This window comes from Schistocerca americana, chromosome 8, assembly GCF_021461395.2.
Source record: "Schistocerca americana isolate TAMUIC-IGC-003095 chromosome 8, iqSchAmer2.1, whole genome shotgun sequence".
NCBI classification, from domain to species: Eukaryota; Metazoa; Arthropoda; class Insecta; order Orthoptera; family Acrididae; genus Schistocerca; species Schistocerca americana.
In genome coordinates, this window is record NC_060126.1 from 320,816,409 (window position 1) to 320,844,102 (window position 27,694).

Here is a 27,694-nt window from a genome sequence, read left to right on the forward strand (position 1 = left end):
GATAATAACATAATCTACACATAAGAAATAATAACAAGACAGGCAAATAAATTTCTCAATCTATTTGAATAAATAAAGAATTAAAATTTTAAGCCTCATATAAAAACAGTTTCAAGTAATACCCATGTGAATTTGCAATGAGGAACCACAAACAGCCATGCACACAATGCTTGCTTACAGCAAGACACAGTGCAGAGCTTTATTTGGAGGTATCAAAATTGCAGTGTGCTTTTGAAAACCCAGTGGAAATTGCACAGCTGTACGGAAGCAACATCATCAACTTTCCACTCCAATTTTTCATGCAATGCATATGCATGGTATGCATTAAAATCAATTCCTAAAAAAGAAGTACAGGAAGTATACACGAAAGAGGAAAAAAAATCCTGAATTTTTCCCGGATTTCCCAGTTAAAAATACAATTTGTACCAGATGAAAACACATTTTTTTCCGGGTTTAGTGACAGTATACTTTTCCTGGGAACTGTAAAAGTTATCAATCCTTTGGATGGTTATGGTTTTATACACCAGTGTAGAATTTTCTGGCACAATGGAAAAGGAAACTCAGGGTAAAAAAACACTTTTTGGAAAGACATTCGATGTGCGGCAACATGTACACTGCATATTTTCGTATTACGAAAGTATAAATTTGAATTCCACCAAACACATGTTACTTTCCGAGGCACTGAAATCGATATTGCAATGCGCTTTTGTTCGTCTTAGTTCATGTCACATGATCTCGCCAGCCAATGACAGCAGATATTCAGGGCATAGGACATGGTACGTAGTCAGCCAATAGCAACATCACTGATAAGTAGCACAAAAAACAAACAGAAAAAGTTAACAGTTTAAATTAACATACATAGTGTTGCTACAAGAAAAGAAAAGCTTTCACGTACAATATTAGTCTCAAAGATTAATATGAATCAAGAGAAGCAAAGCTTCTACATATAATGTTGATCTTTTTTGCGCTTGTTACATGTTAAGATACATCACGCAAATGTGCCAGTAAAATTTTTAACAATGACATAAGTGACTGATCTTCTGGGCTCAAAATTATTCGAAATGGTTGTCCTCAAAGTGTTGATTTTTAAATGAGAGTCAAACACTCTGTGGTTTAAGAAATTAATCATACATTCTCGTACATAGTTCATCTTGAGTAAAAGGCAATTTAATTTGAAAGTAACACTTTTCAAACAACCATTCACAGTATTTTCCCATGACCTGTTAGAAAGAGGTTCATTTCAGCAGTTTCCAGAGAGCGCCAGATAAAAGTCGTCACCATGCCTTCGATGATATAGAAAGCCCTTATGTTCATACGCGTAAAACATTAAAAGGTCTTACATGATATCATGAAAGAAACAAGACATTAGAGAATACTTCAAGAGCATTGTAATTTAGTTAACCATACTAAAACACATCATTCGGCTTGAAGTGCACATTTGTAGGTCCAGATTTGGATGTAAATTTTCTTGGAGTACCAGTACTGTATTATCGCATGTTCGGTTCTTTATTATGGCAATACAATGCATGCCGGAAGACGAAAACATGCACGTGAAATGCGATGAACTGTTGGAGTTAGTCAGTAGTGTGGATTTAACATTTTGTTTCAAAAATATTGACTGCCTCAGGGGAAAATATTAATAAAAGCCAAATTTCTTAAGCAAACCAACAAAAATAACTTTGTTCTTCTGCAAGGTGATTATTGCTTGACTGTCACAAAGGTGCAAATAAAATAAAATATGAAACTAATAACATATTTTAGAGTTCCATAATTATATGAATGTATTTTAATTCACTTGATAACTTCTGGCCACTGAAATCCATTTAGTTTTCATTTGACGTGAGAGCAATAAACGAAGAGGAAACAGCAAAATCACTAAACATAAGCACGGGTCACATGGAGACTACCCACTTCCTCACCTACAACTCAGACTGCTCTGTGAAACAGCCCCAGATCTACTATGTTTCAGAACTGGGACAATACTAGATAGTGCCTCCCCCTCCATCAAGCGTTTCAGGTAGGACATGTTATTTCATCTCAAGTGTGTCAAAGTGCAGTGCCACGCCTATTAATACAGCATTCTTCTATCGCGCGTCACTGTATTTCACTCTGTGGAGTTCAAATGTGTAATATTTTGTACTGGATGCCATCAAACTATATTCAGGAGATTCGAAATTAAAATGTCCTGTTGCGAATTTCCTGCTCCCAGTCAGCCAGTTTGACATGCTGACCATCCTTTTCTATTTTTACGTAAAAAAACCCCTCACAATTAATAATGGATGGCATTGTTTATAACTGGGAGAACAAGAACTCTTCATAAAATTTATACTCTTTATTGCCTATTATCTAATAACTTGCTGTTTTGGGTAAACATAAAATTAAATATAGGATACATAAAACCAGTGAAGACGAGAGACAAGCAAGAAAGTATACATTTCTTCAGTCCTTAAGTCCTAGCATTTTTCTCTCTATTCTTGCTACAGTTTCACATACACCCAATAAACGAGACTTTTTTGGCACAAATGGTCATTTTTATAACACGACGAATAGAATTCCTGAAGTAGCAATATCAAATGACTATTAGCCTACTACAAGCTCGTATCTTCTTCTTCTTCTTCTTCTTCCTTGTTCTAACAACTAACAAACAATCTTGCCATCACTAATTCTGTAACTCTTCCTGTCAGTGTCAAAACTTATTCTCCGGTTAACTTCACTAACCCTACCACAATCACCAGTTGAGTTATCCCATGTTTATTCCCAGGTTAGGCGTTATTACATGTTCATGCAATGCATTTTCCGCACTACTCCGAGAATAGAACTTCAGCAGCTGCTAGCTGGTGATTGGACAACTTGCCCTTACTAGTGTACTGATCTGGCCAAAGATTTTCTGTCAAAACTTCATTTTCCTGTACGTGAAAAGAAGATAATAGGTTATGCAATTTTTTTAAATGTTTTCCTGTTGGTTGTTTATTTCCACTCTGGTAGTCTGAATTTATGGATTTCACTAGTAATTATAACAAAGCTGATCATTCGCAAGCCCAGACAACCACATAAAAAATGATTGGCAGTCACCCATTCTTCTTTTTATGCTCAGCTCGTATAGCTCCGTCCCCTTCTGTCTGCAGGAAAGTTTATTTATAGATGCAATGGGGATTCCTCTGGCAGAGACATCATGTACACTACTCACACATTCAAAAATCAACTTATTCATTCAGAAATCAACTTAGAAAATGTTCAGAAACCAACAGGGGTACATTCCAAAATCATATTAATAATCGATACAGTAAGGTACGCTGGATGCTAGGTGCTTTGTGAAACAAACAAAGTTGTTGTTGTGGTCTTCAGTCCTGAGACTGGTTTGATGCAGCTCTCCATGCTACTCTATCCTGTGCAAGCTTCTTCATCTCCCAGTACTTACTGCAACCTACATCCTTCTGAATCTGCTTAGTGTATTCATCTCTTGGTCTCCCTCTATGATTTTTACCCTCCACGCTGCCCTACAATGCCAAATTTGTGATCTCTTGATGGATCAGAATGTGTCCTACCATCTGGTCCCTTCTTCTTGTCAAGTTGTGCCACAAACTCCTCTTCTCCCCTATTCTATTCAATACCTCCTCATTAGTTACGTGATCTACCCATCTAACCTTTAGCATTCTTCTGTAGCACCACATTTTGAAAGCTTCTATTCTCTTCTTGTGCAAACTATTTATCGTCCATGTTTCACTTCCATACATGGCTACACTCCATACAAATACTTTCAGAAACGACTTCCTGACACTTAAATCTATACTCGATGTTATCAAATTTCTCTTCTTCAGAAACACTTTCCTTGCCATTGCCAGTCTACATTTTATATCCTCTCTACTTCGACAATCATCAGTTTTTTTGCTCTCCAAATAGCAAAACTCATCAACTAATTTAAGTGTCTCATTTCCTAATCTAATTCCCTCAGCATCACCCGACTTAATTCGACTACATTCCTTTATCCTCGTTTTGCTTTTGTTGATGTTCATCTTATATCCTCCTTTCAAGACACTGTCCATTCCATTCAACTGCTCTTCCAAGTCCTTTGCTGTCTCTGACAGAATTACAATGTCATTGGTGAACCTCAAAGTTTTAATTTCTTCTCCATGGATTTTAATATCTACTCTAAACTTTTCTTTTGTTTCCTTTACTGCTTGCTCAATATACAGATTGAATAACATCGGGGAGAGGCTACAACCCTGTCTCACTCCCTTCCCAACCACTGCTTCCCTATCATGCCCCCCGACTCTTATAACTGCCATCTGGTTTCTGTACAAATTGGAAATAGCCTTTCACTCCGTGTATTTTACCCCTGCCACCTTTAGAATTTGAAAGAGAGTATTCCAGTCAACATTGTCAAAAGCTTTCTCTAAGTCCACAAATGCTAGAAACGTAGGTTTGCCTTTCCTTAATCTTTCTTCTAAGATAAGGCGTAAGGTCAGTATTGCCTCACGTGTTCCAACATTTCTACGGAATCCAAACTGATCTTCCCCGAGGTCGGCTTCTACCAGTTTATCCATTTGTCTGTAAGATAAATTGTCTTTAAATATGTCTGCTTGTGTCTGTATATGTGTGGATGGATATGTGTGTGTGTGCGAGTGTATACCCGTCCTTTTTTCCCCCTAAGGTAAGTCTTTCCGCTCCCGGGATTGGAATGACTCCTTACCCTCTCCCTTAAAACCCACATTCTTTCGTCTTTCCCTCTCCTTCCCTCTTTCCTGGAGGCCAGACTGCGAACAGCAGTGCATGATGGGAGAAGCAACCAGGTGATGGGGGTAAGCAAGAGGCTGGGCTGGAGAGGGAGAAGGATAGTAAGATAAGGGTGGAGATGGTACAGTGCTGATAGTGGGTGCATACAGGGAAGAGAGGAGAGAGGTTAGAGCAGCTAGGTGCAGTCAGGGGGATAGACTGAGGGCAGGGGGGTTAGCATAAGGAGATAGTAGAAAGACTGAGGGTGTGTTGGTGGAATAGAGAGCTGTGTAGTGCTGGAATGGGGACAGGAAAATGGCTAGGTGGGTAAGGACAATGATTAACGAAGTTTGAGGCAAGAAGAGTTACGGAAATGTAGGATATATTTGTAGGAAGAGTTTCCACCTGCACAATTCAGAAAAAGCTGGTGTTGGAAGGAAGGATCCAGGGTGCACGGACTGTTAAGCAGTCACTGGAATGAAGAATGTTGTATTGGGGAGTGCGCGCAGGAATTGGGTGGTCCAACTGTTTCTTGGTCACAGTTTTCTGGTGGCCATTCATGTAAACAGACAGCTTGTTGGTTGTCATGCCCACATCGAACGCAGCACAGAGGCTGCAGCTTAGCTTGTAGATCACATGAACTCTTTCACAGGTTGCTCTGCCTTCAATGGGTTAAGTGATGTTTGTGACTGGACCGGATCAGGTAGTGGTGAGAGGATGTATGAGACAGGTCTCACATCTAGGTCTATTACAGGAATATGAGGTAGGACATTGGGAGCAGGGGTTGTGTAGGGATGGATGAGAGTATTGTGTAGGTTTGGTCAGAGACAGAACACCACTGTGGGAGGTGTGGGAAGGATAATGGGTAGGATATTCCTCATTTCAGGGCACGACAAGAGGTAGCCGAAACTCTGGTGGAGAAAATGATTCAGTTGTTCCAGTCCTGCATGGCACGAAGTCACAAGGGGAATCCTTCTCTGTGACTGGGCCGTGGGACCTTGGGAGGTGATGAATGACTGGAGAGATAAGACATGGGAGATCAGTTTTTGTACGAGACTGGGAGGGTAAGTACAATCTATGAAGGCCTCATTGAGACACTTGGTATATTTCAAGACTAACCATTCATCACCACAGATGCAATGGCCTGAGTGGTTAGGCTGTATGGAAGGGATTTCTTGGTGTGGAATGGGTGACAGCAGTCAAAGTGAGATGTTGCTGGTGGTTGGTAGATTTGATACTGACAGAAGTACTGATGTAGCCATCTTTGAGGTGGAGGTCAACATTGAGGAAGGGGGCTTGTTGAGTTGAGTAGGACCAGATGAAGTGAATGGGAGAGAAGCAGCTGACGCCCTGGAGGAATATGGATAGGGTGTCCTCACCCTCGAGCCAGATCAGGAAGATGTCACCAATGAACCTGAACCAGGTAAGGGGTTTTATCACACTGGGCATTTAGGAAGGATTCCTCTAGATGACCCATGAATAGGTTGGCATAGGATGGTGCCATGTGGGTGTCTATAGACCTAGCCCAAATTTGTTTGTAGATAATGTCTTCAAAGGAGAAGTACTTGTGCATGAGGATATAGTTGGTCATGGTGACTAGGAAGGAGGTTGTAGGTATGGAATCCATAGGGTGCTGGGAAAGATAGTGTCCAATAGTGGTACGGCCATGGGCATTAAGAGTATTAGTGTAAAGGGAGGTGGCATCAATAGTGAGAAGAAGGCTACAATATGGTAAAGGAACAGGAACTGTGAAGAGTCGGTCCAGGAAGTGATTGGTATCATTTATATAGGATGGTAGGTTGCAGGTACTAGGCTGAAGGTGTTGGTCTACAACAGCTGCAATTCTCTCAGTAGGGGCACAGTAGCCATCCACAGTGTAACGTCCTGGGTGGTAAGGTATACAGCCTTTTTGAAGCAAGTAGAAGGTAGGTGTGCAGGGTGTGGTGAGGGTGAGGAGAGAGATGGACTTCAGGAAGAGGTTCTAGGATGGACCTAAGGATTTGAGGAGAAACTGGAGATCCTGATGGATTTCTGGAGTGGGGTCACTGTGAAAGGGTCAGCAGGCAGATGCATGTGACATCTTTCAAAGTGCTGTATGGATTACAAACCTACAACCTCCTTCCTAGTCACCATGAACAACTATATCCTCACCCACAATTACTTCTCCTGTCTACAAACAAATTTAGGCTAGGTCTATAGACACCAACATGGCACCATCCTATGCCAACCTATTCATGGGTCATCTAGAGGAATCCTTCCTAAATGCCCAGTGTCATAAAAACCCTCACCTGGTTTAGGTTCATTGGTGACAACTTCCTGATCTGGCTCGAGGGTGAGGACACCTTATCCACATTTCTCTAGGACCACAACACCTTCTCCCCCATTCACTCACATGTTCTTGCTCAACCCAGCAAGCCACCTTCCTTGATGTTGACCTAAACCTTAAAGATGGCTACATCAGTACTTCTGTCCATATCAAACCTATCAACCACCAGCAACACCTCCACTTTGACAGCTATCACCCATTCCATACCAAGAAGTCCCTTCCATACAGCCTAGCCACTCATGGCCATTGCATCTGAGGTGATGAGTGGTCGTTCTTGAAATATACAGAGTTTCTCACTGAGGTCTTGAAGACCACAATTACCCTCCCAACCTTGTACAAAAACAGATCTCCCATGCCTTATCTCTCCAGTCACCCATCACCTCCCAATGTTCCACTGCCCAGCCATAGAGTGGCATTCCCCTTGTGACTCCATACCACACAGGACCCTGTACCACGCAGAGTTTGGATTACCTCTCATGGTGTCCTGAAATGAGGAATGTACTACCCATTATCCTTCTCACACCTCCCACAGTGGTGTTCCATCTCCCACCAAACCTACACAACACCCTATCCATCCATACACAACCCCTGCTTCCAGTCCCTTGCCTCATGGCTCATATCCCTGTAACAGGCATTGTTGCAAGACCTGTCCCATACATCCTCCCATCATTACCTACAAACAGTCCGGTCACAAGAATCACCTATTTCATCAAAGGCAACTGTGAAACCAGTCAAGTGATGTACAAGCTAGGCTGCAATCTCTGTGCTGCATTCAATATGAGAATGACAGCCAACAAACTGTCTGTCTACATGAATGGCCAAGAAACAGTTGGACCACTCAGTTCCTGAACACGCTGCCCAACAAAACATTCTTCATTTCAAAGTCTGCTTCACGCTCTGTGCCACCTGGATCCTTCCCATGAACACCAGCTTTGTGCAGGTGGGAACTCTTCCTGCACATATATCCTACATTCCCATAACTTTCCTTACCTCAACATTCGTTAGTCATTGTCCTTACCCATCTAGCTGCTTCGCTGTCCCCATTTAAGCATTACACAGCCCTCTATTCCACAACACACCAACAGTCTTTTTATTCTTTCCTCTTCTGCTATCCCCCCTGATCCCCGTCTAACCATCCAACTGTACTTAGCTGCCCTATCCATCACATACCTGTATGCTCCCACAAGTAGCATTTTACCATCCCCTACGCCTGCCTTGTTATCCCTCTCACTCCCCACCCCTAATAGCAGTTTTTATGCTGTACCTTTGTTTTAAATGTAAAACTGTCCATTCCCCTGAGTTGTTAGTATATTAGATACCTGTGGAGAAGCTTACATATATACTTATAGACAGGAAGTATATCGTAATGAAATTGTGAATCTGTATTAATAAATAAAGAGTAGGCAGGATTAAACCAGATGAACTCAATGAACTAAACATAGAAAGTGGCATCATAAAATCAACACAAAAAACATGAACCTTATGGTTCAGGTGTCATAGGCATCCAAATAATAAATACTGTACAATGTATAATTTTTGGTGTAGAGTATGTGTTATGAGATTGTTTCAGAACACACATGAGAAAAATTCAGGGCAAATTTTCTGATGGGGAGTAGAATGTTGCACCATAGACTGAAATTCTGTGTGAACTTAAAAAGTTTTTAAAGTTGTTCTCCAGTATGCACAGAGCCAAGCTAACACAAGTTCAAACACAGTCTCCCGCTCAGCATGTAAACCAGAAATGAAAGCCAATGCTGCCAAACAACATTCAAGCAGAGTGTGCAGAACAAGACCACAGCAAAATGATTATTTATAACATTATTCTGACAGCACCACATGGTGAAGTAAGACCCATTACCCACATACAAGAGTGCCCCTACAACATCTAGATGTTGCATAAAGTGTCAAGCTGAAGATCTGAAAGCAATAGTTTGGATACCATGATGTGGTATAGAGCACTGAAATGCCTAGAAAATAGGGGCCATATTTGCTTATCATCAAGGCATGGTACCATCACAGGCATGTGCCAACCAGTATAAATACTTGGAATCCTAAAGCACAAGATCAGTCAGTATGACAGTCTTGTAAGTTACAGTGACTCGGTGTTGAAGTTGTTGTGTGATGTGCCAACTATTGTTAATCTGATGTCTTCAGTTGCAAGACATGGGCCAGCCAGCTTGATGTACTCCACTCCCATGAACTGCCACTGCTGCCATCCTTGTTGTCCCTGAAATGAAGACTTGACCACCTTTGACCAACAATCCACTGGGGGTCAATCAAGGGTTGAAATGTAAACTGCCAACCTCAAACCTTCTCAGAAATGTGCCTTCATGTTGTCCCCTGGATGTGCCTGTGAGCAGCCACCGGTTTTTTGGTTGACTTTTGTTGGGAGGCCAGGACATACTTCTGCATGCCTACCATCATCCCGTCTGGAGTTGTCGGCCACTGATGGGGGCGTAAGCTACGGTGACTATGAGAGCAACTTGATGAAATAGTTCATCAAGCTATTAGCAGCCCTGCAGACCTATGAGCCAGCACCCTGCAAAATGCCACCTCTACTGAGTGCGTAGTCCCTGACCATGTCATGCAACATTGACACCTACTGATTAGGTAAAGTTTGTAACACCCAGTCATGTGGGCCACTCAGTCACCACTGGTCACCAGCGTGGAGATTGTCACCACTATAGAAAAGCTATTTTTCATTGTATAAATCCTGCCAATAAATGTATTAAAGCAAAAACTCACTGATGCCCTCAGACATGGCATTGGACACACTTGCACACTCTGAGTTTCACATCCTGCACATGCAGAGACCACAGTTCCCTGGATCTCCACACTACTCACCACATAGAGTAGTCATTTAGTTGCAGACAGATGCAATGAAAAGGAATGCTGGAAATATTAAAGCTTTCGGAAAAGTCTTTGTTCAGAAGCAGAATATTCATTCACATTCACACAACAATAACCCCCACACACAGGGCCTCTGTCTCAGGGCACTAAGATCCAACTGTGACAGCATCTGATGAAGGCAGAAATCTAGCTAATGTGGACAGCTGGAGTAAGGAAGAAGCATGGGGTGGGGAGAGAGAGGAACAGTAGGGTAGAGGTGGAGTAGATGCTAGTGCAGCCTGTGGAAGCATGCAGGGACATGGTGGGGACAGGATAGGGCTGCCAGGTGTAGCATTGGGTGGCTGTGCTGGAGGTATAAGGAGGAGGAGGAGGAAAGGTAGATGATATGGGAGAGAAGTAGAGAAGAGGAAAAAACTATGTATGTGTTTAGTTGGGATATAACTGTCTTCAGAAAAGTGCTTTCTAATGTTTAGTAAAAAGCAAAGTAGTCATCAATCCAAAGATTGTTTTGAATACCACAGTGTTTTACCAGGCATATTCTTTTTGGAGGTGGTATGCAATTGACTTCTTACAAGCTTGGAACTGACTTATACAGCCATTTACAGGGGGACCTACAATTCAGTGTCGATTCTGAACCATTATGTAACTCAGCATTTTTTACACCAACAAATATGAAAAGAGGGGAAAGAAGTGATAAGCAATAAATGAAAATCCCAGGACTGATTGGGGGTCAACTCCAAGCCTTTTGGATTTGCAGTCAGGCATTTTACCAATGAGACACCAAGCTCAGATAGTCAAAAATTTATCAGAGCTTCCAGATCCCAGCATACAGCTGCAATGGAGAAGTAGTGCACATTAATGCATTATAAATAGTTTATCTGAGCATTTATTCAGGAAACACCAGATCCAAATTTTAGGGCAATAATGCTCACAGTCTGAACATATGCATTTCATTAACTACAGAACACTTCAGAGCTACCTTCCTAGATGTCGATCTCCACCAGTCAGATGGCTTGATAAATATATCAGTTCACATCAAATGCACCAACTATCAACAGCACTTTCATTCTGACAGCTGACACTCATTCCATGTCAAAAAGTCTCTTCCTTATTACCTTGTCGCCTGTCGAAGCAACAAATGCAGTAAAAATCAGGTGTTGGCAAAATACATGGATAATCTTACCGGAGCCTTTATTGACAAACAATATTCTATCCAGTCCATCCATAAACATCTCCTGTTAACCTGACATCAACCAGTACTCCTCTCAACACCCAATATGATCCAGCCCTTAAATATCTCAACCAAATTCGTCACCAGGGCTTTGACTATCTCTTGTGTCTTGAGAAAACGGATATCCTCCCCAAAACCTAACCCACATCACCCAGAAGTTGTGTTCTGCCATCACCCTGCCTACAGAATATCCTTTTCTGTTGCTATTTCAATCCCGCTCCTAATCTTGCAGCCCGTGGGCCATTACCTTGTGGTCAACCCAGTGGAAGACCTGTCCCATACAGACACCGAACACTTCCTGCAGCAGTCCATTCACAGGTATTTCCTACCCAATAAATGTTAGGACCATGTATGAGAGCAGCAATTTTATACATCAGGTATGCAGCATGACAAGTAACGTATTGTCTAATCACATGAATGGGCACCACCAAATTGTGGCAAACTGAAACTTGATCATCATCCAACTGCTGAAGGGGATGCTGTGCACCACAACACAAATGACTTCAACAGCAGCTTCTTCACTCTGCAGGTCATTGTGATACTTTCTGCCATCACAAGTTTCTTTGAACTATGCAAGTGGGAACTGCCTATCCACTAAACTGCCTCATCTCATCTTTTCTCTTCTCTCTTCTGTTCATGCCACTCATTTCTTGTCCAGATTCTCTATTGCCTTCTTCCGCCACTCTTCTCCCCCCCCCCCCCCCCCCCCCCCCCAACCAACAGCTCTCTCTCTCTCTCTCTCTCTCTCTCTCTCATTATCTTCCCACCCCCCTCTTTCCCACCCCTCTCCCTTTCTCTCTCCCCTCACTGACTCCCTAGTCATCTTCACCTTCTTGTCCTTTCACCCCTCCTACCCTTCTCTCTTTACCTTTATGTGCTCTACCATCTGAACTCCTTTCGTCTAGTGTAGCTGCTGAGTCATCTATCACAATGTCTGCTTTCTATGATCCTGCTACTCCCTCCTTGCCTTAGTTGCCCTTCCGTACCTTCTCCTCACCTCCATCAACCCAAGCAACTGCTCTCAATAATCAGTCTCAATGTGGCTGCAGGAGTGTATGTTTGGGTGTACATTTTTGCTAGAAAACAAGAAAGAGCTTGAAAGCTAGTGAGAATATTGTTTTCTGTTACATGTATCTATGTACCACACATCAGTCCACTACAGGTGAGTGATTGCCTTTCCTTTATTTTACATATTGTTCCATCCAGGAATTTTAATCATACCATTTTTTTCCCAGAGCAAATGCTTTTACTTGGGTCCATATCAACTTTATGGGGTTGTAATGGCATTTGTATCACGGCTGTCTAATAATTTGGTATTCATGTTGTTTTACAGTCTCATCTATTTTTTAAGTACAGTATACAGGTTTGTGGGCACTGACAAGCAACATAAATTCCACTCTGGTTTAAGTCTGTCTGTGGGGGACCCATAGTTTGATAAACATGTACATTAAATATTGTGATATGCATAGCTGAAGCTATGTTGGTTTGCAATGAGCGAATGCTCGCAGCGTCCATGACAATAACCAAAATGAGGGAGGGGGGCAGCAATTACTGATACATAAACCATTGATTCTTGGAATCAGTGCCTTATATATAAGATCACTCTGAAGAATAAAATCTATGACTGGTGATTCTACAGGAAATTACATAACATCACACAGACCATGTGCAGTTCTGGTTAAAATGTTTTGTCATCATAAAATAACAGATATTCCACTGTCCCAGATTCCTTGCATTGCTTCTTGCAGTCACAATACTGCTATTCTTTGAAAGAAATATCCTTCCATCAGTCATTTTATTATACCTGAACCCATGTACTTTAACATTTGTATCTTCATCTGCTGACTGTTGTTAATATTCATGGCTTGTTTCATATGTAGAACTAAATTTTCTGCAGTTGGATATTCACTTTTAGAATACATGAAGTCACTCACACAACATAAGATGACGAGTGGGGCCATAGCAGCCAGAGACAGTGCCCATTTGTGTGTGAGTTCTGATAAGGACTTTTTTGTCCAAATGTTTAAATGTTTTGCAATCTTTTCAGTGTGTCTGTCTGTGTCTTGACACCGCCTCTACATTGCGAGTAGCAAATGTATTCTTTTCATAGATTGTTGTAAGAGGGTGTCAGACATTTTTACCAAACTTTTCTAAATGGCCTATCTTTTTCTTTTAACTGTATCATTTCCCATGTGATTAAAAAGATGTACATCTTCTGACAAAGCAGGATTGGCCCACAGTACTCTAATTTATCTACATTCCTAATTTATAAGGTAAAGCATATATAATTTTTTTCCCTAATGCTGTTATTCAAATATTAATTAGTGAGCACATAATATACAAAATGCCGATTTTGCATAAACAGAAACTCCTTACAAAACTTTATTATTCATGTAATGCTATTTATTGTTCTGATTGTACTGTAAAAATTAGTTTCACTAGAAATGCAGAAAGTCAACAGTTGCTGTAATTATAAAATTTTGTACTACCAGCCGTCCATAATAGCACTGTGAGCTAATAAATTAAATCTAAAGGAAAAATCCCCATTCACTACGATGAGCAATTTCCCATGATTTCAGTAACATAATTATATTCCCCCAAATTTAATCAGTTTGTCAGATATTGTTAGTTAAAAATTTCAAATAACCCAAACTTTTAGAACAGATTATGACCAAAGTACTGTAACATTCCAGGATTTACCAAATGTGCAGTAACCAGTTGCAAAATCATGTTTTATTTATTCACTTTTGCAAATTTATTTCAACTGATTAACAGCCATCATCAGTGCTTTCAACCAGTATGTGCCCTGACTAGTAATACAGTCTTAAGCAGAGGTCAAACATAAACTTTATGTCTGATTAACAGCCATCATCAGTGCTTTCAATCAATATGTGCCCTGAGTAGTAATACTGTCTTAAGCAGAGGTCAAACATAAACTTTATGTTTGACCTCTGCTTAAGACAGTATTACTATTCAGGGCACATATTGGCTGAAAGCACTGATGATGGCTGTTAATCAGTTGAAATTGATTTGCAAAAGTGAATAAATAAAACATGATTTTGCGACTGGTTGCTGCATATTTGGTAATTTTATGGTTTACGGTCGCTGCACAACTTGGGAACCACATGGAGCCCACCATTCCAGGATTTAGTTACATACTTTTGTTAATCTGAAGTTTCTGCATCTAATGAAATCCATATCATGGGACAACCTTCACTAATTAAGAATTTATATATTTAAAATTTATATATTTATAATTTAAAATTTATATATTTATAATCTTATATATTTATATAATATTCTTCAATAATTAAACATCATCATTCAGTACAGATTCCATACTTATAATTTAATGAATCCCAGTGCATATACATAGTTTGGATCTGCACATTTTAATACCTACTGCCCATATCCAGTACTTGTTAAACCAAACTTTTCCACAGTTTTAACTGCCAGTTAGGTATGAACATTTTTACCTGCAGGATTTTGAAACTATAACTTAATAACCAAAACTGCTTTTAACACCATCACTTGCACCATTTCAGTAACTCTACATTCAGCCTTAGCTTTGACTCATTTCACTCATTAAGTGTTGAGTCTAAATGATACTTTCACAAGTCTCAGCTTTATATCAATCAAATCACTGGATAACATTTCTTATTCCTTTGGTGCCATGTTTTGGTTCCAAAAAAGTATACAATGTGTCTCACGCTTGTGATTATTTATATCATGCAACATAAGCAATACCATGTGAACTCGTCTGAATGTAAGCAGCAGTATCTGTTGTTAGAATAAGAGTAAAACTCATTGACTATACGTGAAATTATTGCCACTGAATGTTTTGGGAGATTATTAATATTTTGTGAAACTGTAATATATTTCAGAACTGCTTAAATGGTTGTCAATGAACTGCTACTGCCACTACTAATAAGGATTTTTAATAGTCACTTGCATAAAGACTAGCAGAAAACATGACATTTAATGTTCTTTTGTGTGGTTTGAGAACGTCTGATTCCCTTACTTGTTAGAAACATTTACACTGTTTGAGACCTGGTCATTGCTCATAGGAAATCAGTGACATAAATAAAAATGGGAAGAATTTTCTGTCTGAAACTATAAAGCAACTGTCTGATTTTTAATTTAGTTGGACTATATGAATGTCTATATGAATCTGCAGTTGCGATACATGTATCATATGTATTACAGTTGCTCAATCTGCGTGATGACTGTCCTTTCAGACATGTCCAAAAGAATAAACACCCCGCATTCATATGATTGATTCACCTCAATGGGCAATGAATCCACAACCTTCAGTATGGATGAACATATATGTTCAACCTCCAGTAGAAATCTAAAAATTAGCAAAAATGGAGGACATGGGCAGTGACTGTGGGTAGGTGGGGTAGGTGGGAACATTAGGCAGTTGTGGAGTATGCTGAGATAGTCGACACATTTGCAATAAACACTGTGTCTGGATGACACAGTGGATAACACAACTGACTTGTAAGCAGGAGAATCCAGGTTCGAGCCATGGCTCACTAAACATTTTCACTCGTCACCACTGTTTCTATACAAAGTCCCAGTGCAGCTAATGTTATTACTCCCTTCTCTTTCCTTTCATTTCTTCCCCCTCCCCCTTCAATTAACATTTAGTTGGACACAGAATCCTTTTACATAAGTTTTCATATGGCGAATCAGTGTGTGTGTGTGTGTGTGTGTGTGTGTGTGTGTGTGTGTGTGTGTGTGTGTGTGTGTGAGTGTGAGCTGACAAAGGCTTTGGCCAAAGTCTAATGTATTGTTCTGATTGTACTGTAAAAATTAGTTTCACTAGAAATGCAGTAAGTCAACAGTTGCTGTAATTATTGTATGCAGGTGTTTCTACATGAAGGTGCTGAAACATGACAACCTGTCAGCTTTAAAAGATGTGCTCACTTTACTACATATTCAATACATGGTTCTCAGCCCTACATTGCACAGGTCAGTAGCTCTTGTCTGGAAATTGGCAATGGTATAGCAGGCAATGCATAGGAACACATCATCTTCTTCCAGCTCTCTTTTGAATAAAATATAAGCACAGAACACTAAAGTTCTTAACTGTTTGTGTAAACTTGACACTATTCTTTTTATCAGCCATTATGTATACAAAAAGACCAATATAGCGTTTAGCAAACATGTACTAAAGCAAAAATCACCACAAAACACTCTAAGTGCTCCCAGCAATGTGTGTAACAGATAGACATGGTGAGCTGCTGCTATGGGATGCAGTGTCACATGGAGTACTTTCTCGAGCTATTACAACATGTCTCCACCATCTGATTCCTGAGTGGTACGGGACCTTAAATTGGCACAAAGTATCCCCTCCAATACAATATCCAGCTGCTTGTGGGAAAAAATATATGGTATGTAGACAGATGTGGTTCTGCCTAAATTCCTAATGCAATTACTGGTTTTCTAAGTTTTCTCAACACACAAATTAATGATTACAAGTAGTATACAATCTTCTTGTACTGCACTTTCTGGATGAAAACTATTTTTAGCCACATGATTATAAAGGTTTGGATGACTACAAAACCTCACTTAAAGCAACCTTTTTCTTTCAAAAATCAGGAAATTATACCAGTGTGAGTCTGCAAAAAAACAGTCCAAACAATACCCTAAGATCTTCTTTTATCAACAATTTTATTCTCTTTAAGATGGAAATGACATGCCTGTTTATCAGCTCTAGTAGGTTGTGACACAGTGGAAATAAAAGTAAATAAATATGAAGTTCCATTCAGGACAATGCTCATACACTGTTGTTGAGGTGTTGTAAGTATACAATGTTAGCGTTATTAAATCCCTCACCAGATTCTGGATATAATTTAGTTTCATCCACCTATGAATTTTTATTGATTTACAATAAAATAAACAGGCAGCATGAAAATGCAACTGAGAAAGGAGACAATTGTTAATGCAGCTCCAAGTAACCTAGAGACCACAGTACTGGTACAGGAAGAACTGACCATGAATAAATTTGAAGAACTTTTACAATAAAATGGAGAATGCATTATCTGTCCAATTTAGAGTTTCAAAAACTAATTCTGTGATTACACAGCAGTAACTAAATCTAACACAAGTCTTTGACTCCCTTAAACAAATAAAATACATATGTACTTATGACACAGCTTCATGGGCAGGGCATCATTATTGCTATTTATGACATTAAGGTGTTTTGACATCTTACCTTTTGGTAGTGTGCGAAAATCAATGTGTGCAGACAGCCGTTCCATTTGCTGAGTATTCTTCTCATCAAAGTGTGGGGCTCTTATGTTTTTTGCCCTCACTGTCACTCGGTAAACTGTGTTGGGAGCCAAGCCTACATGGAGAATAAAATGTAGTAGCATTTGTGAAATCCAGTTGTAGCACAACAATTCTGATATCAAAGATAAGATACTCCAGATAAATAGTGTCACATAATGAATGTCCAAAATGAATCTATGCAACACTGGAGTCAAAACACGCAAATGGGCTTCAGCAAGGCTAGCAGGTATATAAATCTGTTTTTAATGACTTGGCAAACCACTAGATTCAAGAACACACACATAATTTCTCAGGAGAAGAAGAAAGAAAGAAATTATACAAAAGAGAAAGAAATTGTAAAAAATGCTGGTACTAAACAAAAGACATCACTTTAAACTAAAGACCAAGAAAAAGCGGATTAATTAGATGAAGGATCTAAATTATATTAAAAAACAGGGCATATAAATGTTAAACAAAGCCATGGACAGATAAAAAAAAATGAGAAGAGAGTTTGGAGGGGGAAAGATTCAGAAAAAGCTGAACGGAAAGGAAATATTGAAGAAACGTGAGACACAGAGACTAATGATACTGTACAGTGTAACTACAAGGAGAAGGAAAGGAAGACTATAGAACAGCAGGCATAAATTAATGACACAGGGACTTGCAAAAGTTGAGATTAAAAATAAATTTTGTCCTGGATGCAAAACTTATTTTCAATTTATTTCTGTTGTGCCATTATTGGTTTCATAGCTACCAGTCCTATCCTCAGATGTAACTGGTATATATACATCTAACTGAAATGAGGGATGTTTTTCCTAGGTTCTCAGTTTTCTGTTAGTCCTGTCAAGCAGTAGCAGCACTGTAAAACCTGTGTCCACAGCACCATTTGGGAAGCACTCATACTGATTAGATGCATACACATGGTGTTTCAAAAAGAATGAGGTGACTTCATAACTCCATATTTATTGATAAAAAATACTAAAAATATGGGATGGCTTGCAAAATACTCACAAAACCAAAATGTTGTAGTTATGCTATTACAAATGCTCTGTCTGTCCACCAGGAGCAGCATGAACAACATCTAGAAATAGCTAAATTCATCATAAACTTTACACAACTTATCTGCTTTTAAAGAACTTATGGCAGCTGTTATTCTGTTCTTTACTTCTTTTATGTCACGAGGTAAAGAGGAGAGGAACACATTTTATTTCATACATCCCCACAAGAAAACAATCTTGGATGTCGAGAATGTAGGGCAGTGTCTGGAGCTCCCACGTGCCCAATCCAGCATTGAGACAGAGTGTTGTTGAAAAACTTATGTAAATTACTGTATCATTGTGGTGGAGCTCCACCCTGTTGGAAAATGAAATAAACAGAGTCCTCCCAAAGTTGTGGAAAAAGCCAATACTGCAGCATTTGAAGATAGCTCACTCCAGTCATTGTGTTTTCCTCAAAGAAGAAGGAACTATACATGTTTTAACAGGAAATGGAGCAAAAAAATTTCACTTTAGGTGAGTCTCTTTCATGCTCAAAGAAGTCATGAATGTTCTTGGGTCCCCACATGTGCACATTATGTTGGTCTACTTTATCAACAAAATTAAATGTTGCTTCACCATTGAAAATTAACCATGATAAAAATGTATCATCTTCCATGTCCTGTAGCAGATCATTGCTGAAGTCAACCTGTTCCTTTTATGACCAACCTGAAGAGCTTGCACTAATTGTAATCTGTACAGTTTACAGACCAAACGATGTCTTAGCACTTGCCAGACAGCCATATGAGGCACTGCTTGCCGAGTTCTTTCCACCATGTCATCAGGTCAACCTTGACTCTTATCTCTGCACAAGCATCCTATCTCTTCAAATTGGTGGTACCAATAATTAATGTTTTTCAGTGCAAGCAAATCAATGAGAAAATGACAACGAAAAGCACACTAGACTGAAATCACTGACTCACTCTTTGCAAATTGCAACACACAAAATGTCTTCTATAGAGTGGATGCCATCTTACTTCTCAGCGACTGCAAAATGAGAAGATGCATTGACTGACATCTAACGGTGATTTTATGAAACCTTAGGCCACACCCATTCAAACAACATACATTTCCTTGCTGGCATGTCCCATGTTTTGTAATTATTACCATCCAAAATCAGGTCTTCTTTTTTATACACCCTGTATACCTCGTGCATTGATCATGGCACAATAAATAGAACCTGAACATCAGTTTTGCAGTCAATGGAAAATTTATTCTTAACCTCTACTTATCATATATGTACGTTCCATCAATGATGGGAAATTTAAATATAGACTTGCATCCATTACTAACATGTTAGCAACAAGAGCCCTATGTGTCTTGAGCAATGTTCATGAATAAAAGAAAAATGCTCTGTTCATACCCCATAAATACTGAAGTGAGGAAAAAGGTAATTAAGAGCTGCATTTGGAACATAGCATTGTATAGCTGTGGAACACAGACTATACGCAGAAATGAAATAAAATATAATTTTTAGATTTCTTGAGGGTGCAGCTGAGTCACATCATAATTAATCCATGGTATTCTGACAAACAGACTTGTTGCCATCTTCAGTTGGTCCCTGATGACTGTTGCCAGGAATTGGCTGAATATGGCAACAAATCTGTTTGCTGAAATATCATGGAGTAATTACTACATGATCTGGCCAGATACCCAAGAATTCTACAAATTAGAAATATGTCGGGAAAACATCATACCAAAATAAAATCTCTTGAAGCAATAGAGGTATCTTGCTGAAGATATCAATTAAAGTGGTCAGATAAAATCATCAACCAGGGTAGCCTGCAAAGAACTGGCAAAGGAAGGTCATTCAGGAGAACAACAGAGAGAAGAAGAGTGGATTGGTCAGTCACACAATATGACACAACCAGTTCCTCGTAAATGACCTAGAAGAAATTTTAGAAGGAAAGATAGCCCAAGCAAGATGCAACTGGCATTTTTAAAACAAGCTATACATAATTATGCAGAAATGAAGAACTCAGCTTTTAATAGAACCAAGTGGTGCGCTTCCAGTCAATCAAAAGACTGATAATGAAGATTCCAACTTATTCAAGGGGTGAAATAAATATCTAGGTTCTTGTTCTTAACTCACATAGGGCACCTAACAACAAGGTTTAATTCTTTTGGTACAAATACTTTGTATACACTCAAGCATTCTCAATAGAGATTTGAATATACTTGTGCATTCTCCATAAAGATTTAGCAGAGGACATGAAAACAAGTTGAAGAAACCTAGTGGATCAGTTGACAGCTCACATATGTTGTTTCCCAGCCCACAGACCCCTTGAGTATGTTTGTTGTGACACTGGAGAGGATGGAGTCTATGGCACTGCCATACACTTATGGCAGCTTTAGGGTTGCCACATGTTACCCCAAGTGAAATTCCCTTATATTTCCCTGACTTCCAGACAAGTTTTAGCATTTTTCCATGACAAATTTTGAGATCTCAAGGGGTAAGTAAAGATATCAGTTGACAAAAACTTAAGTATTTCTAAATGTGTGAGCAAAAGTCTTAATTACTAACATCAACATCTTTTGCAGTGAACTTTTTTTAGATTGAGAAAGCAAGCCAAATGGTATACATATTTCATTAAGACCACTGATGTTATGTTATTTCTATAAAATGAAACACATTTGGTGACAAAAACATGTATTTCATTGGAGTTGCAAGACAGATTTAAAATAACATCACTGATTTCAGAAATACCCTCAGAAGAAAGTAAGTCTCTTGAAAGAAGTGTATAAGGCAGGGAAGAATGTAAATCGACACTGTAGGTGACTGCCAATAAAATGTTGGTTCTATTATGTTTGCTATTGCTGGTTATTACCCAATGTGTTATGTCTTTTATTTCACAGTACTGTGTGGTTTTTCTTACAAGAAATACATGTGTACATGGCATACAAGCTGCCAGTGACTGCCACAATTTTCTCCTTCTTATCATCCATACTTTCTAAAATATAAACTACTTTCAAAGTGGCAAAATGTACGAGAATAAATAAAACATCAATAAAATACCGCAATTTACAATGAATTTTCAGTGAGATAGTTGCAATTCCTGAAGTCCATCGCCCATGGTCTCTGACCTGCTGAGGAGTACTGCAGTGCTAGGTCTATGGATAAACCATGAAAATCTGCTGCATTACATCACACACATCAGACCTGGCCTGCGGGCATGTCGGTGAAACCAGATCTGAAAGGCAAATGATGGGCTTCAGATTGGCAGGCCTGATCTTTAGAGATACCCACAGAACTAGCCTGCAGTTTTGGCCTATCATGGAGGTTATCTGGTGTGGCCAGCTATTCACATGTCACAGACACCATGTCGATGACATGAGACCATGGAGACCAATCCATGCAACAGATAACTTGAGCAAATACTCTAAGAATCAATACTAATGAGGATAGGTAGCCACTCACTGTAAAGATGATAGCTGTGCTGCAGACATGCGCATAGAAAAGACAATCACACTCTCACAACTAAATTTTTGGCCATAGCCTTTGTCAGAAAATGATAGCAGACACACATTCACACAATCACTCAGACACAACTCATGCACACATGACCGCTGTATCCGGTCGCTGCATCACCAGTCTCTGAGTATCAGATCAAAACAAACCACTCCTCCTGCCACCCTGCCTCTTGTCAGCAGCTGCTAGGCTAGCAGTAAGAAGAGGTGACAGCACTGATCGTAAGCTCAGGGCAGTGGTAGAAATAAGAGAAGAAGAAAGAACGAGGCAGTAGGGGAGCAGCTCATGTACTCCACTCTGCCCAGCCAGCGACGATGCATGACATCTCAGTAAACAAACCATTTCATCTACTGGGACAAAAATGAGATTTTTCCAGTGTTTCTTTTTTCAAATTTCCCTGATATTTCCTTGATTATCCTGACACATTTGAAATTTCCTGATATTCCCTGATTTCGAGAACTTCTCTTCTAGCAACCCTGAACTCTTACAATGGGGAGCACAAAGCTAAATATTAATGTTGCATGACAGCAATGTGACGTAGCTAAATGGTCTATTAGGCAGGTTATTTAGTGGAGCTTTATTTTGGGAGTATGGAAGAGAATTCACACAGTGTTGATATAATTTCTCAATTTTGCAAGGAAATGATGTATTTAGACACAAGTGTAAACAATTATAATTACCCACTACCGATGTTTGTTATTTTAACTGTCTAATTATATCATCATAAATTAAAGGCACTGCAGTGCAGTTTAACTCATTTAATTTACTTTACAAGTGCATACTGGGCTTTTAACACATAAGACATAAAATTTTACATGCACATTACATACTTACAAGACATGAACATGTGCAATAGAAAATTATGTCAAAATATGAGGACATATGACCATCAACTTTGAGATAAATTATTTGTGGGGACACAAACACAAAGTATGCTCCTTAAGCTGCCAGTAATGCCATGACCTTGGAGGAATGTATTTATTCCCTTTCTAATAATCCATTTTCTCTAAACGTAAATAAAGATTCAACAGCTCAACAAGCAACCATCTCAAGCTTCGATATACCTTTCAACCACTCCCTCACTGTAAATGATAATCCTTAAATTACTGAAAAATAACCATAGAGTTTTAAAGCTTCCAAAACTATCAATAGAAAGTAAAGAGACGATACTGGAAACCAAATGCTGCAACAATGGCCAGTTAATCCAAAATTTTCTTCAGATGCAATATATAGCATTGACAATTACTTTTCCTTCTTCAAACAAATACTGACATTCACTTTAAGTTCCATTGTGAATAATATTAACAGCATACATAAATCTAGAGCTTTAAATAAATTAAATTCAACAGAAAATACATCAGTCACCTTTATTCCATATCCATGAAAAAATCATGAGCTTTAATAACAGCTGCTTTCCATGGTGTCATTAACTGGACACACAGGAGGTGTACCCATACAGAATATGCTACCTGTCCTGCACTGTCAGGGTAACAGCAGATGCAGGACCAGTTTTTCAGAGTAAAGTTAGCTGTTAGAAATTTTGAATTATAGTAACTCTGTTTAGGAGTATGTGTGCACGAAGGTGCAGTATTCTTAAAGTATTTGAAATAATGGAACAATGATATAAAATTGTATATGTTTTTGAATGTTTTACAAATGCATTATTTAACCACATTTCATGTAATTCTAACCAGCACACGATCCAAATTTACACATTTTGTCCTACTCTGGTTTGCTGTGCATTATTACAGTTTGTTTACTGATATGCCCTTAGAAAAAATGATGCAGCTCCCAAGCTAAGGAGTCAGACAACCAGAATATTCTCAACATCTGACACCTATTAATGTCAATTAAGATTACTGACAATTTAATTCACTTATTGCTGGTTTTGCAATCCTGGTTCTTGTCCTTTCCATTAATTTTAAGTTCAGCCAAAGCATGACTTTACGAATTGTTTATCTACCATGCTTCAATGCATTTCTGTGTATGTTTCACATAAGCTTTAATGTTTAACACTTTCAGATATGCCAATGTGCTCATTCTCCCTCACTGAATGCCCCAGAGACAGGTTTCAAGCTTCCACTGTTAAGAACAACATAGATTAGGCTTTCCTAATTGGTACATCATGATGTTTTACTGTGTAGCAGAGTTACACAAACTTTGTTGCAAAATTTAGTTTTGTGCAGAAATCAAAACTTTATAAGATTATTATGCTGCATTTTATTTTTAATGTGGAAGGTAGTAAGATGGAGATCCCACTGATGACAAGGACAATAAAGACAAGGTCCAAGTGTTATTAAAAGGAGGTGATTCACCTGGGATCCATTCTGGTTCAGTGGGTAAAGATACCATATTTCTCTAAAATTCTCTTCACATATGCAGACCGATTTATTAGAAAACTTTTGTCCCAATTCCTTGATTCATAACCCCAAGAAGGAATCAATCTTTTCTACAGTGATCTGAAAACATTTACCCAATGCTTGATAAACATAGCTAATGCATCAATGGAGCCCACAGCCAATCCATCACCAACATAAAACAGCAGTACCAGGTTTTCACCATAGAACACACATGGATCTGAACAGCTCTTCTGCAAATTATTTTCAGTAGTAAATTTAACAACACATTCATACCCACCACTTTGAATCTTGCTTTAAACTGTATAGACTGTTTAGTAAATTACATACACTTCTTTTACCATCATCAAATCCCTCTGCTTGACACATATATAGTTCCTTCTTCAAAATATCAATCAGAAATGCTGTCATCACATCAAATTGTCTTAAATCATATTGAGTTGCAATGCTCAACAGAGCTCTCATCATCTTAAATTTGTAAAAAGGCTAAACATGTCAACATAATATATTCCAAAACATTGAATACGTATTTTTTTCATCAATCTTGAGCCAGTTCATTATTTGCAACAAATTTTATAGTAAAGACTAACTGATTTTCTATGACCTTGTTTGTTTTAGTTTTGTAAACAAATTTCTTTCTTTTACTTGTTTCCAGAGCATTCATTTATTCCTCCATTGCTTTCTTCCACTTTTCAGGATTTTCTGACTACACTGCTTCTTTACAGTTCCTTGGTGTCCTGCAAAGAAGCATCATTCTTGGTTGATGGGCTGAATCTTCACTGTAAGATGATGGTTTCTTCAAATTTTGTGATTCACATAAATTGTGGCTTTCTTTGTCTTCATTCTTGCTGCCAAGTTTCTCTCAACTCTAAATGTCATACAACTGGTTGCAATCCTTTTGTCACTTATTGCTACATTTCGTTTCATACGATCCCACTGACTATCCTCTCCAAATTCAATATTTTCATGTTCACTTCCTGTAAAATTTTCAGCCACATCTATATATCAACACTTTTAGTCTCTTGAGTAAGTTGTTTCTATAATTGTTTGCAGCTGAATTTTACATCTCTTCATATGCACATACAACTTTTTTCAGGAAAATAAACATAGTATCCACAATCATCATAGCCAACCACATATCACTTTTAGGATTTAGCATCAAACTTTTTCCATTTTTGTGTAGGAATCCAAGCAAACCATTCCATTTCAAATATTACCAACTTATCAAAATGACCTTCTTTCTCCATAAATATTTAAGTTTAAAATTTAATTTTCATGGGACCAGTTCAATTCGAACTAAGTTGTAGCCAGAACAGCCTCACCCCACAATGCTTCTGGTAGGCATTCAACAGAGCAGAGCCAAGAATGTGCCATCTCATGAAGGATTCAAGTTTCCGGCTCATCAACTCCATTCTGCTGATGAGTGTATGGTGCAGTAACTGAACGTTTCAGTCCAATTGAGTCAGCAGACTTATGTGCATTTTTATTAGAGAACTCCTTGTCACTGCCTGCATGTAATTCTTTCACAGTAAAATATCAGCTTGAGTCTTTATCATTTTAATGAACAGTGATAAATTTCTTTTGTTTTTCTTTTTTTGTGTTGCAATAGTTTTGTTACCCTATAGCTGCAAAAACCATTCTTAAAAACAACAAAGTACTGACGAAAGTGCAAAGCATTTTTTCCACTGGTCTACAAACATCTGCATAAACTAATTCTCCAGGTGTAAAGGGTTTCTGCACTCTTTCACCAAATGCCAGCTGATGATGTTTACTGTAGATGCATTCCTCAGAAGTGATACCATCAATTTTTGTCTGTATACCACAATCTTTTGAAAACTGCTGCATAAATCATTTATTTTTATGACCAATTTTTTTCTGCCATCACTATAATGTGTTATCAGTATCTGCAACAACACAAGACTTTTCTTGATTAACAACCTTCACATCTAGAAAATAACCTCATTTTTGCCAACAGATGTAGCAATGGCAACTGAATACTGTATTTGAAAAATATTAACAATTTTTCCATCATTTCGAATTGTGTAATTTATTTCTTTTTGCGCAACTTTCATCTTCAAAATATCCCTCTGCCCATTTCTGTCGATTGAAAATCTGAACATCAATTTGACCTGTACCAAATTCTTCAATATGCACACCATTCTTGGCACTATCCACCTTCCTTGGAGATTCAAATGGTTCATACATAGTGTACCAATTATGCCGACTCGTTACGTGATGTGTCGCATCACTGTCAATATACCACTCATCGCAGCCAAGTGTATTTATATCTACCGAAAAATTACTGACTCTACCTATTGAAATTTTCTGCTCAGTTTATGAAGTATTTGTGAGACTACAACACTATTTGCCTGTGACAATACATTCATTTGATCGATGGCCCTTTTTCTTACATATAAAACACAACAATCCATTTAGCATCATTTTGATAGGTGACCTACTTTCCCATATGAAAAGCATTTTCTAACTTAATTTCTTTTATAATGAGATGTTTTCAATGCATCTGTTTCAGATGAAGTTTGTGGCTTCATTGCTGTTTGTTAATCTTCATTTTCACTATCACTGCTGTAGCTACACTTCTGTCAACACGACTTGCTGTTCTCAGTTCATAATTTAAACACTGTTGTTTTGCACTGTTGTTTTGCAACTCATTCATTTGGCTATATTGCCTTGTGTCCATGTGTGTGGGGAGTCCCACACAATGTTTTGAAAACCTGCATCAAAGCTGACGAGTGTTTTTCTGTGAAAAGACTTCTGTAATCTTCACAATACCAACCATGTGAAAAAACAATTATCCACCTGAAGATTATGGTGCGAACCACTTAAATACTTAGCTGCACAATAAACAAGTGATTGATGCAAAAAACTGTTTTATTTGTATTTATCAACAGTTACAGCCCTCAACATTATGTCCCTTATTGACAAAATATTCATTATCTCAAATCTCTTTAGCAATGTTCACCTCTGTAGCGCAGTGATAGCATTACCACCTACCAAGCAAGGGACTGGGTGTATATGTCATACATCATCATTTCTATCATCACTGACACGCAAGTTGCCAAAGTGGCGTCGACTAAAAGACGGTGGCCGAACCCCGAAAAGGGATATCCCGACCTATAAATGCCATACGATCATTTAATTTCTTTAGCAAGCTTGCAATATCCAACACAAAGTAAAGGCTTGACTCCAAGCAATAGAATTAGACATTTCCTTGCTTTAGCATTAGCTTTGATCCATTAGGCGAGATTGCCATTATAATTTTGCACACTTTCTTCTGGCTTCATCAGCTCACTATATACACTACTGCCCATTAAAATGGCTACACCAAGAAGAAATGAAGATGATAAATGGGTAATCATTGGACAAATATATTATACTAGAACTGACATGTGATTACACTTTCACGCAATTCTGGTG

The 27,694-nt window shown here is 38.6% G+C and overlaps 1 protein-coding gene across 1 annotated transcript in view; it reads right to left on the reverse strand.

Annotated features, from left to right (window-relative positions):
* The window catches only part of LOC124545801 (RIMS-binding protein 2-like), a 195,294-nt gene that overhangs the window by 129,085 nt on the left and 38,515 nt on the right, over positions 1–27,694 (reverse strand). Inside the window, exon 4 of the mRNA XM_047124746.1 lies at positions 17,344–17,475. Coding sequence (XP_046980702.1) covers positions 17,344–17,475 — 132 coding nt within the window. The remainder of the gene's footprint in view (positions 1–17,343; positions 17,476–27,694) is intronic.